Below are 12,500 nucleotides of genomic sequence, written 5' to 3'. Positions count from 1 at the left end.
GTGTGTGTGTGTGTGTTGATAATCTCTCTCTCTCTCTCTCTCTCTCTCTCTCTCCCCCTCTCTCTCTCTCTCTCTCTCTCTCTCTCTCCCAGCCTGGTGTTTGCGCAGTGAGGGAGTTAGCTCTGTGCTCCTGGGCGTTTCTAACACCGATCAGCTGCTGGAGAATCTGGGAGCCCTCAGGGTATCACACCCCCACACACGTGTGCTATGTACCGCTAAACACGCCCACATGTGTTATATGAACCGCTAAACATGCCACACATGTGTGCTATGTACCGCTAAACACGCCCACATGTGTTATATGTACCGCTAAACACACCCACATGTGTTATATGTACCGCTAAACACACCCACACGTGTGCTATGTACCGCTAAACACGCCCACATGTGTGCTATGTACCGCTAAACACACCCACACGTGTGCTATGTACCGCTAAACATGCCACACATGTGTTATATTCCCATAAACATGCCCCACACGTGTGCAATATATGCTGCATTGTAGCAACGAACTTTTGCACATTTAACTGTTTTTTCTGCACAAAGAATAAAGCTACTTTCTTCTCTTCAAGATTTTGGTTCCTCTCTCCCTCTCTCTCTTTCCCTTACTCTCTCTCCCTCCCTCTCTCCCCCCTCCTCTCCCTCCCTCTCTCCCTCTCAGGTCCTGTCCCAGATGAGTCCTCAGATGGTGAATGAAATAGACTGTCTCCTGGGGAACAGGCCTCATTCCAAGAAGGAGTGTCGCGCGTGAGGGAGACAGAGAGCGCTACAGAGAGCACAGCTCTCCTTCTGTCCTCTTACCTCCCGTATAACCTACTGCTCGCATGTCTTTCCAACACATTTATCGTGTTTTACTGCACCTAAACCTACATATCTTGTGAAAAATATATGAAAACAAAACAATAATTTTGCACCTCATACCTGAGGAGAAAAGTTTTTTGTTTCTTCAAAAATGGCTAAAAGCACAAGAATCTTGGGTAAAATAAACGGATAAATAAATGACTTTCTGTTGTCCGTGCAGCGAAAGGGAAATAGGAACAAGAAAGGGTGAAAAGGCCGGGGTCCGCAGGAGAAAGATCCGGAATGGGAGAACGGAATGGGAGAACGGAATGGGAGAACGGAATGGGAGAACGGAATGGGATCAGAATGTTGGAGACAGGAGTGGAAGGACATCAAAATGGCTGCCACGCCCTCCTCTCTGGCCCATTCACTCCACTTCCTGTCTTACAGGAAGTACGGGAGGTTGGTTGCGGGCTCGGACAGCTCACAGCATCCAGTTCAAAAGCAGCCGCTCCGACCTCCCCCATTACAGGGCTACGAACCCCAGACCTGGACCTAGCCGGAAGTGTGCAGGTTCTGTGGTCCAGCTTTGCAGTGGACTTGATCCCTTTAAAGAAACAGCGCTCGGCTGAGCAGAGGAGCTCCTGCCCCCAGCGGCTAAACTGTGCGCCTGTCCCTTTAAGAGAGGCCTCGTCAGTTCTTCCTATTTCATTTTGTCCCAAAGTCAGCATGTTTAGGATGAGCGACGGGAGGGGGAGGGGCTCACGCAGGATCAGAGCTGAGACGGACACCTCTTAGCCCCACCCCCTATCTCCCTGGCCACTCCTCTTTTTAAAGACACACTTTCCTTCCGCCTCCTGCCTGGTGCCCTTCCATCAGACCTGGGTTCGAGTGTGTGTGTATTTGTGTTGGATTCAGATACTTTTCTGCGTTTGACTTAGCTTGCCTGCTGCACTGGAACAAATTAAATGATCCCAAAAGTGTGAACCGTACCCATTTGCTCCTCCTTCCCGGCACAAATGCACCAGGCAAACTCAATAGGGTGCAGAAAAGTAATTGAATCCCAAACAAATACTATTTTAACTGGTAGGGGTGGGATCCCTCGCTTGCACTGCTGAACCCGGCCACTAGGGGGTGCAGTGAGCATCAGCCAAGATGCAAAAGAGTAATGCAGTAGAGTGGGGGGGTAATGCAGCAGAGCAGTGTAGGTGTAGGTACAGGTGTAGGTACAGGTGCAGGTGTAGGTACAGGTGTAGGTGCAGGTACAGGTGTAGGTGTAGGTACAGGTGTAGGTGCAGGTGTAGGTACAGGTGCAGGTGCAGGTACAGGTGTAGGTACAGGTGCAGGTACAGGTGTAGGTACAGGTGTAGGTACAGGTGTAGGTACAGGTACAGGTGTAGGTACAGGTGTAGGTGCAGGTGTAGGTACAGGTGTAGGTGCAGGTACAGGTGTAGGTGTAGGTACAGATGTAGGTACAGGTGTAGGTGCAGGTGTAGGTACAGGTGCAGGTGTAGGTACAGGTACAGGTGTAGGTACAGATGTAGGTACAGGTGCAGATACAGGTGTAGGTACAGGTACAGGTGTAGGTACAGGTGTAGGTACAGGTGCAGGTACAGGTGTAGGTGCAGGTGTAGGTACAGGTACAGGTGTAGGTGCAGGTGTAGGTGCAGATGTAGGTACAGGTGTAGGTGCAGGTGCAGGTACAGGTGTAGGTACAGGTGCAGGTACAGGTACAGGTGCAGGTGTAGGTGCAGGTGCAGGTACAGGTGTAGGTACAGGTACAAGTGTAGGCACAGGTGTAGGTGCAGGTACAGGTGTAGGTACAGGTGTAGGTGTAGGTGCAGGTCTCCTCTGCCTGTCAGCCACAGGCGCAGTCCCACAATGCCATGCTGCAGCCATTTCCTGCCCAGAGCACCTGGACCAATCAGGTGGACCCGTGCACACCCACCTAATGATGCGCCTGTGTGGCCTGCTGGCCAATGAGACACAGGAACACTGCTCTGCTCTGATGCTGCTGGCCAATGAGATGCAGGAACACTGCTCTGCTCTGATGCTGCTGGCCAATGAGATGCAGGAACACTGCTCTGCTCTGATGCTGCTGGCCAATGAGACGCAGGAACACTGCTCTGCTCTGATGCTGCTGGCCAATGAGACACAAGAACACTGCTCTGATGCTGCTGGCCAATGAGACGCAGGAACACTGCTCTGCTCTGATGCTGCTGGCCAATGAGACACAAGAACACTGCTCTGCTCTGATGCTGCTGGCCAATGAGACACAAGAACACTGCTCTGCTCTGATGCTGCTGGCCAATGAGACACAAGAACACTGCTCTGCTCTGATGCTGCTGGCCAATGAGACACAAGAACACTGCTATGCTCTGATGCTGCTGGCCAATGAGACACAAGAACACTGCTCTGCTCTGATGCTGCTGGCCAATGAGACACAAGAACACTGCTCTGCTCTGATGCTGCTGGCCAATGAGACACAAGAACACTGCTCTGCTCTGATGCTGCTGGCCAATGAGACACAAGAACACTGCTCTGCTCTGATGGACTACAGGGTGTGTCACACCCAGGGTTGCTTCTGGCTTTTCCTGGAATAATGTGTCCGTTGATAGACCGTCTCACTTGTTTTTATTATTCCCAACCTGTGGGTCTGAACTCACAACCTGTGGGTCCAAACACACAACCTGTGGGTCCAAACAAACAACCTGTGGGTCCTAACTCACAACCTGTGGGTCCAAACACACAACCTGTGGGTCCAAACACACAACCTGTGGGTCTGAACTCACAACCTGTGGGTCCAAACACACAACCTGTGGGTCTGAACTCACAACCTGTGGGTCCAAACACACAACCTGTGGGTCCAAACACACAACCTGTGGGTCTGAACTCACAACCTGTGGGTCCAAACACACAACCTGTGGGTCCTAACTCACAATCTGTGGGTCCTAACTCACAACCTGTGGGTCTGAACTCACAACCTGTGGGTCCAAACACACAACCTGTGGGTCTGAACTCACAACCTGTGGGTCCAAACACACAATGTGTGGGTCCTAACTCACAACCTGAGGGGCCAAACACACAACCTGTGGGTCTGAACTCACAACCTGTGGGTCCAAACACACAACCTGTGGGTCCAAACACACAACCTGTGGGTCCAAACACAAAACCTGTGGGTCCGAACTCACAACCTGTGGGTCTGAACTCACAACCTGTGGGTCTGAACACACAACCTGTGGGTCCCAACACACAACCTGTGGGTCCAAACACACAACCTGTGGGTCCAAACACACAACCTGTGGGTCCTAACTCACAACCTGTGGGTCCAAACACACAACCTGTGGGTCTGAACTCACAACCTGTGGGTCCAAACACACAACCTGTGGGTCTGAACTCACAACCTGTGGGTCCAAACACACAACCTATGGGTCTGAACTCGCAACCTGTGGGTCCAAACTCACAACCTGTGGGTCCAAACACACAACCTGTGGGTCTGAACTCACAACCTGTGGGTCCAAACACACAACCTGTGTCCAAACACACAACCTGTGGGTCCAAACACACAACCTGTGGGTCCAAACTGACAACCTGTGGGTCCAAACACACAACCTGTGGGTCCTAACTCACAACCTGTGGGTCCAAACACACAACCTGTGGGTCTGAACTCACAACCTGTGGGTCCAAACACACAACCTGTGGGTCCTAACTCACAACCTGTGGGTCTGAACTCAGAACCTGTGGGTCCAAACACACAACCTGTGGGTCTGAACTCACAACCTGTGGGTCCAAACACACAACCTGTGGGTCTGAGCTAGTGCTGTATCACCTGTAGTTAAAAGAAATACATTGATAAAAGGGTTGAGTGATTGAACCAAGCAGAGACATACAGACGAGTGAATTTCATCCTTTGCACATGTAGTGACACTATGGAGGTTCTGCAGAATAACTACATAAAGGCTTTATGACATGTCATAGGGTGAGCTGTGTTAACTGGGGGTAACGTTGTGTGATCTGGGCTCAGTCAGCTAACCCTGTGTAAATCAAGGTTCAATCAAAATTCCATTAACTCAAAGGTTCCGATCCAGAACATTATGAAGACGCACTGATGGTAAGCCATCGCATGTTATGAGAGTTTGTATAAGTGCTTATGATATAAGTGCTTATGATGTTTTTTTAGGCACTTTCACAGCATAATTATGTTTTTGAGGGCTTTGTGTAGTTGTTTCTGTGTAGCGTCAAAACCCTTGGTTCTAAAGTGTTCTGGAACGTGTTCATTAAATTGTATTAACAGAGATCTCGGCGGAAGTGACGATTCGACGATCAGCTTGTGTACATAAAGTCGTATTACACTCCTACATACTCTGTCTTTGCCTGCATTTGTCAAATTTGACTGTTCTGCAAAGAATCATGAAGAAAAATGACAGCCCTGTATCGAGTGTATTTTGCTTGCCTTTAAAAATATGGGGGGGGGGGTCTCTAGTTTCACAGTGTGATCCTTGTGTCTATAGGTAGGAACTGAAAGAAAAAAAACAAGAGAAAATCCAACACTGCAGCACTCTGTTTCAGGCACAGCAACATACAATACATGCAAAAGGTGTTTTTGCTCTTTGTTAAAGAATATATAAATTGTTATATACATATATTTCATTTAATACATTATATACACATTATAAGCATATATTATAGGTGATATGTTGCTTAGTAATTTACAATAACTCAATATAATTTAGTACAATATATATTTATTCTTTTTTTGCAGTATGTTCTGTAACATTAAGTGTTTAAATATGTACATAAAGTTGGAGGAAAGAGTGCTTTGTATGCTGCGTATTCTGGGGTAACTTTGAGAGGTGTATTCTGGGGTAACTGTGAGAGGTGTATTCTGGGGTTACTTTGAGAGGCGTGTTCTGGGGTAACTGAGAGGTGTATTCTGGGGTAACTGTGAGAGGTGTATTCTGGGGTAACTGTGAGAGGTGTATTCTGGGGTTACTTTGAGAGGCGTGTTCTGGGGTAACTTTGAGAGGTGTATTCTGGGGTAACTGAGAGGTGTATTCTGGGGTTACTTTGAGAGGCGTGTTCTGGGGTAACTGAGAGGTGTATTCTGGGTTTGTGTTGTGTTCTCCTCCCTCCCCTCCCCTCTTTTATGCAGTTTTTTTTTTTTTTTTTTTTTTTTGGGGGTGGGGGGGTGGTTTGTAGGCGAATGTGTAACCAGCTGTACACATAAAGCCAGACAAACAGTCACACAGACACACGCACACACACACACACAGACACACGCACACACATGCGCACACACAACATACACACGCGCACAGATATCTTGTGTTACTTTTACTGCCAGGTTGTGGAATTACTGCACTGGCTGTGGTATTGTTGTGGGTGAGTGGGATGTGTGTGTGTGTGTGTGTGTGTGTGTGTGTGTATGTGTGTGTGTGTGTGTGTGTGTGTGTGTGTGTGTGTGTGTCTGCTGAAAGAAACAGCTCAAACAGGTTTTGGAACAGCTGGTAGCTGGTTGACCAGCTCCATACTCAACATGGTTTGATCAGCTCAAGCTAGGTTTTGCAACAGCTGGTAGTAATTTCCAGCTGGCCGTACTGGATTTTACAGCAGTGTGTGTGTGAGTGTGTATGTGTGTGAGATCATGTATTAGAGTGAACATGCAGTGGTAGGGGTTTGGGAACCTTGTTTCAAGGTATCTCCTGTATAACACAGCAGCACTCAATAAAGTCTTCCTGAAGCAGCCCCCCCTGCTTTGCCTGCAGCTCATTTTCCTGTGTGTCTGTGTGTGTGTGTGTGTGTGTGTCTGTGTGTGTGTCTGTGTGTGTGTGTGTGTGTGTGTGTCTGTGTGTGAGTGTGTGTGTGTGAGCATGTGTGTGTGCGTGTCTGTGTGAATGATCAGGATATCATCAGGTCACTCAGAGGTCATCTGACCCCATCACTCCACGGCACCATGGGCCCTCTCTGCTCATGGGTGCTAATGGGTGCAAATGGCTTCCAGATATTTATAAATTCTGCAACTCACATCCATTCAAAGGCCATATCGACACACAGAGAAATGACACAACATTTATCTGTGTATTCATAATTCCTCAGACACAGAGGTCATGTGACCAACTCTGTTTTATTTGTGCAGCACTTTTTGCAGTCACAAAGATTCTTTACAGATTAGCAGTAGCAAGTAATAGTACGTGAGGTATGACAAGTGGGGAGAAAAACCCTCAAACAGCGGCAAGAAGAAACTCTAAGAAAGAAGAAATCTCAAGAGGAACCTGACCATCGAGGGGAGGCCCATCCTCTGACCAGTTAGAGACTGCAACAGCTCCGTGTGTGTGTGTGTGTGTGTCCTGTGTGTGTGTGTGTGTGTGTGTGTGTGTCTATGTGTTTGTGCTCATGCATTTTTGAGTAACGGTGGACTAAGGAGCTGTAAAGAGCAACAGCTATTGTAAGTGCAGAATAGTGAGAAGCAAAACCACAGATACTCGACTCACTGACCAGCTATGCAGCTCCAACAGCTTAGCACAGAGGTGTCCAATCTTATCCTAAAAGGGCCGGCGTGGGTGCAGGTTTTTGTTTTAACCCAGCTGTAACACACCTGATTATACTAATGAACTAATCGTGGTCTTTAATCAAGACCTTGATGAGTAGAATCAGCTGCCTAAGTCCTGTGCTAAAACAACAACCTGCACACACACCGGCCCTTTCTGGATAAGATTGGACACCCCTGGCTTAGCAGAACCACTGATGCTCTCCTTACTGAACGCAGCGTGGGCTGGTTTGATCGTGGGCTGTCGCTTTAAATAATTAGTGCGCACATTGTTTGCGTCATTTTTACGCGCTCACCCACGCGCATACAGCTCTCTCCTCTGATTGGTGTAGCGAACATCCTTTGGCGTGCGCGTTCCCGGGGTGTCACCTTGTTGGAGACAGGGGCAAGATCAGCAGTGGAGAGGGGTATCCAGGTTTGGGTTAGCTACAGTGTCCGGGGATTAACAGCGTAACAATGGCGGCCGCAGCAGACCCCCCCAAACCTAAGACCTCCCCCAAATCCATAAAGTTCCTCTTCGGGGGTCTGGCCGGGTAAGCATCGATTCCGCTCCCGCGTAGGACCGGAGCTCTTTCGCAACTGCAAGGATGCCGTGGGGGTCACTTGCCGTGCGCGCTGTATCGTTCGCTAGCTTGGCATCTCACAAACCTAGATTTTAGCTGAGCATCGCCTGTCTGTATCGACAGTGGCTTTGTTGTATGCGCAGGCGTGCGAGCGATACCAGTTAACTTGCTAGTTTGTGTGTATTAAGTGGGGAGTACGTATTGACATCTGTCTACGGCTTCGGACCTTGCGAACGCGCTAAATGCTAACGTTACACGTTTTTTAGATCTGTGTTTTACATCTAACTTGGTAAACAACATGTCTATCCCAGTAATGTGACAATTGCTCCTTTACTTGAGAGCCTCTGTACTTGTGCGTCTGCGTGTATACGGGTAAACATCACGGCTCAAAACCCGTGGCCGCACACGTCTGGAGGATGTCCGCGCTTTACTGCTTGACCACGTCTTAACAGTCGTGTAGTGTTGCGTAATTACCTTGTTAGGTGGTATGAGAATTCATTTCAGTCCACGTAGCCACGGCCTTGCAGTTAATACTTTGACAAACTTGCACATAAGCATTGTCCAACGTTTCACATAGCTGGAGTGGTCTCCGTCCCGCAGGAACAGCCGTGTTAAACTGTGTAATTGACCAGCGATTATCCCGGCGTCTGGTCTATCTCACATTCTTGAAGCGATTTCGATTTGAGTCTTAAAACGACAGAAGGACTGTGTCTTACTACCACAGGGGCGCTACTCTATGCGGCGATGTTGCCCTCCACCCCCCTCTTGATAAATATATCTCCAGGCCTGTTGCTAAATGTCCGAGGTTATGCCAAGCGACAGTGTCATCGCTGCTATTTAATGTCCACCGCTCCTACTGTTACTCGTCTATTCCTGCTGCTGCTACTGCGGCTGTTACTGTAACTCGTACTTCTGCTGCTAATACAACTACAGCATTTCCATTAGCTTCCATAGCGGCTCCTCGTGGAAACGAAACGCACTATGGGCCTGCTAGCAAATGCAAACACGATCATTCCATTTAACTAAACATACATATTATTTGTACAATAACTGGTTTTCAAATGCGAACGGCTGCATTGATCGCAGTGGCATTCTGCATTCGCGGCAGCAACCTTTCTGACTGTTAGCCTGCGCATGGTACTGCCAATATTCAGTGGCTAATATGATTGTGTGGTGACATGGTGCATATTTGTACTGATTTCTGTTCGGCGTGGCGGTGCTGAGACAGCTGATGTTTATCCATGCTCTTTCACCTTGTGTCCGGACTGCACTGGCTTTGATAAGAAACACTGTAAATAGTAGAATGTTTCAACCGAAGGTCTCGTGTGTGTGTGTGTGTATATGAGCGTCTGCGAGTGCGTGTGCCAGACCTGGGCCAAATACGTAACTATTATGGATTCAAATACATGTTTAAGCTTGTCTGATTTATTGGAACCAATGAAATACTCTCAAAAAGTGCAAACCCCGCCAAAACATTCTAACCCGCAGGATGGGAGCGACCGTGTTTGTGCAGCCTCTAGACCTGGTGAAGAACCGCATGCAGCTGAGCGGGCAGGGCTCGAAGGCGCGCGAGTACAAGACCAGCCTGCACGCTGTGGCCAGCATCCTGCGCAACGAGGGCATCGGGGGCATCTACACCGGGTACGCCCGCGTTTAAACCGCACCACCGCGTTTAAACCTCAGAACCACATTTAAACCATATAACCAAGTCTACACCGGATAAACCATTCAACCACATTCTATATATCCCTCTCTCTCTCCCTCTCTTCCCCTCCCTCCCTCTCTCTCCATCTGTCCCTCTTCTCTTCTTACCTCTCTCTCCCTCTTTCTCTCTCCCCCGTCTCCCCCTGTACCCACTGTCTCTCTCTCCCACTCCCTCTCTCCCTCCCTTCCTCCATCTCTCTCTCCCACTCCCTTCCTCTCCCTCTCCCTCCCTCCCTCTCCCCCTCTCCCTCCCTCCCCCTCTCCCCCACTCTCTCCCTTCCTCCATCTCTCTCCCACTCCCTTCCTCTCTCTCTCCCTCCCTTCCTCCGTCTCTCTCCCCCTCTCTCCCTCTCCCCCTCTCTCCCTCTCCCTCTCCCCCTCCCACTCCCTTCCTCTCTTTCTCTCTCCCCCTCTCCCCAGTCTCTCTGCAGGGCTGCTGAGACAGGCCACCTACACCACCACTCGTTTGGGGATCTACACTGTGCTGTTTGAGCGCATGACCCAGGCGGACGGGACCCCGCCCAACTTCCTCATGAAGGCTCTGATAGGCATGACTGCTGGGGCCACAGGGGCCTTCGTGGGGACCCCTGCCGAGGTGGCCCTCATACGCATGACCGCTGACGGCCGGTAGGCGGGCAGGGTGGGGCGGGGTGGGGCGGGGTGGGCGAGGGCACCCACTCACTTTATTAGGCAGACAGGATACTGCATTGCAATTATTTAGCTGACGCTTTTGACCGCCACAACTTTTACATTACGTGGCAACTTTTAGATTAGAGTAAGCAAGGAGTAATACCCCCTGAAGGATGTGACGACAACCTTCCGGGTCCCAGTCAGGCACCTTAGCCATGATGCTATAGGCTGACACGGGTAAAGGTACACCTGTATACCTGCTCGTTGCAAATGCAAATATCTAATCAGCCAATCATGTGGCAGCAACTCTAAGTGACTGGAATTTGACTGGAATGATTGTTGGTGCCAAACAGGGTGGTTTCAGTATCTCAGAAACTGCTGTAAAAAAAAAAAAAAAATCACCTGCTGATTTGCTGCTTTCTCTGCATGTTAAATGTAGAGCACATATGTGCAAATGCATGTTTCATATGGAGTGTATCGGAATTAGTACTTGCACCTGCACCTGCACCTACACCTGTACCTATACCTACACCTGTAACTACACCTACACCTACACCTGTACCTGCACCTGTACCTACACCTACACCCCTACCTACACCTGTACCTGTACCTGCACCTGTACCTACACTCCTACCTACACCTGTACCTGTACCTGCACCTACACCTACACTCCTACCTACACCTGTACCTACACCTACACCTACACCCCTACCTACACCTGTACCTACACCTGCACCTGTACCTACACCTGCACCTGTACCTACACCTGACCTGCACCTGCACCTGTACCTGTATTTAGAGGGAGGTACGAGGGAAAGGTTGAAGAAAGGTGGAGGTAGAGCAGCCGGCCCCAGGATGTGCTGAGTGGCTGAGTGTCACAGTAACCCCCCCCCCCTCCCCCCCCGCCCCAGGTTACCCCCAGACCAGAGGAGGGGCTACAGTAACGTGTTCAACGCCCTGGTCAGGATCACGCGTGAGGAGGGCCTCACCACACTGTGGAGGGTACGGCTTCTGTCTCACTTTCCATTTCAGCTGCTTCATTGGCAGGACAGCTACACACATACTGCCAAAGCTATACAGTATTATACTGTACATACAGAATACACACAGAAATATTGACATCACGTATATAACATGCATGAACACGTACAGTAAACATATTACAGTTTTTGGGGGGTTTTTTCAAGTTGGGAAGAACATAACAAAAATGATATTTATTCTAATATCAACAAATATGTTTAGTGTAGTATATTTAATAAAAAATAAATACATAAATAGCTAAAACAAATAATACAAATAAAAAATAAATATTAAAAAAACTTTAAAATGGCAGTTGTAAATAAATTAACATTATTTCGGATATCTTGAAATACAAGCGTCCTTTTTATGGCTCATCATACGTATCTGGCTGCTTGCATAAACAATATAAATTATGTTTGTATTTCCCTTTCTTTACTGTAATGTGTACAATATAAAAGAAATGGGGCGACATTAGCTCAGGTGGTAAGAGCAGTCGTCTGGCAGTCGGAGGGTTGCCCGTTCGATCCCACCCTGGGTGTGTCGAAGTGTCTCTGAGCAAGACACCTAACCCCCAAATGCTCCTGTCGAGCTGATTGGTGCCTTACATGGCAGCCAATTGCCATTGGTGTATGAATGGGTGAATGATGAGCATCAATTTTACAGCGCTTTGGATAAAGGCGCTATATAAATGCCAAGCATTTACCAAAATGAATCTGTCTCAACCTCGTTGCCTGTACACTGATTGCACGGCCCGTCTCGGCCCTTCTTGATGGCCGGGCTGTGGCCACTGACACGGTCCGGTTCTCCCTCTGTTCTGACTTTTTAACTGTGAATAGATATTCTGCCAGTTCATATTTTCTGTTTAGGGCCTGATAGCATTCCAGTTTGTTTTGTGTTTTAGTAGTTTAGTAGTTTTTGAGGCGTTTGATAATTTGGTTCACTCTAATTGGAGGTGTTCTTGAGGTGTTGTCCTGAAGCTGACTGATGGTGCTCTTGTCCTGAAGCTGACTGATGGTGCTCTTGTCCTGAAGCTGACTGATGGTGCTCTTGTCCTGAAGCTGACTGATGGTGCTCTTGTCCTGAAGCTGACTGATGGTGCTCTTGTCCTGAAGCTGACTGATGGTGCTCTTGTCCTGAAGCTGACTGATGGTGCTCTTGTCCTGAAGCTGACTGATGGTGCTGTTGCTCTGTTCTGTGAGCTTCAGGACTAGCTGGCTGAGGGGACTTTTATGTATGTTCTGCACTTGGTACAGCAA

At 48.6% G+C, this 12,500-nt stretch overlaps 2 protein-coding genes across 2 annotated transcripts in view; both read left to right on the top strand.

The window, feature by feature from the left end:
- LOC133132743 (voltage-gated potassium channel subunit beta-3-like) overlaps window positions 1–1,099 on the top strand; it is a 16,993-nt gene extending 15,894 nt beyond the window's left edge. The window contains 2 exon segments of the mRNA XM_061248419.1: window positions 93–181; window positions 662–1,099. Of these exon segments, the coding sequence (XP_061104403.1) occupies window positions 93–181; window positions 662–751 (179 nt within the window). The 3' untranslated portion in view covers window positions 752–1,099.
- Window positions 1,100–7,657: 6,558 nt separating this feature from the next.
- slc25a11 (solute carrier family 25 member 11) overlaps window positions 7,658–12,500 on the top strand; it is an 8,820-nt gene continuing 3,977 nt past the window's right edge. The window contains exons 1-4 of the mRNA XM_061247809.1: window positions 7,658–7,860; window positions 9,379–9,531; window positions 10,015–10,221; window positions 11,136–11,226. Of these exons, the coding sequence (XP_061103793.1) occupies window positions 7,784–7,860; window positions 9,379–9,531; window positions 10,015–10,221; window positions 11,136–11,226 (528 nt within the window). The 5' untranslated portion in view covers window positions 7,658–7,783. The remainder of the gene's footprint in view (window positions 7,861–9,378; window positions 9,532–10,014; window positions 10,222–11,135; window positions 11,227–12,500) is intronic.

This window comes from Conger conger, chromosome 7, assembly GCF_963514075.1.
Source record: "Conger conger chromosome 7, fConCon1.1, whole genome shotgun sequence".
NCBI lineage: Eukaryota > Metazoa > Chordata > Actinopteri > Anguilliformes > Congridae > Conger > Conger conger.
Note: the sequence above shows the minus strand (reverse complement) of the source record. Positions and strands in the feature narration are given on the sequence as shown.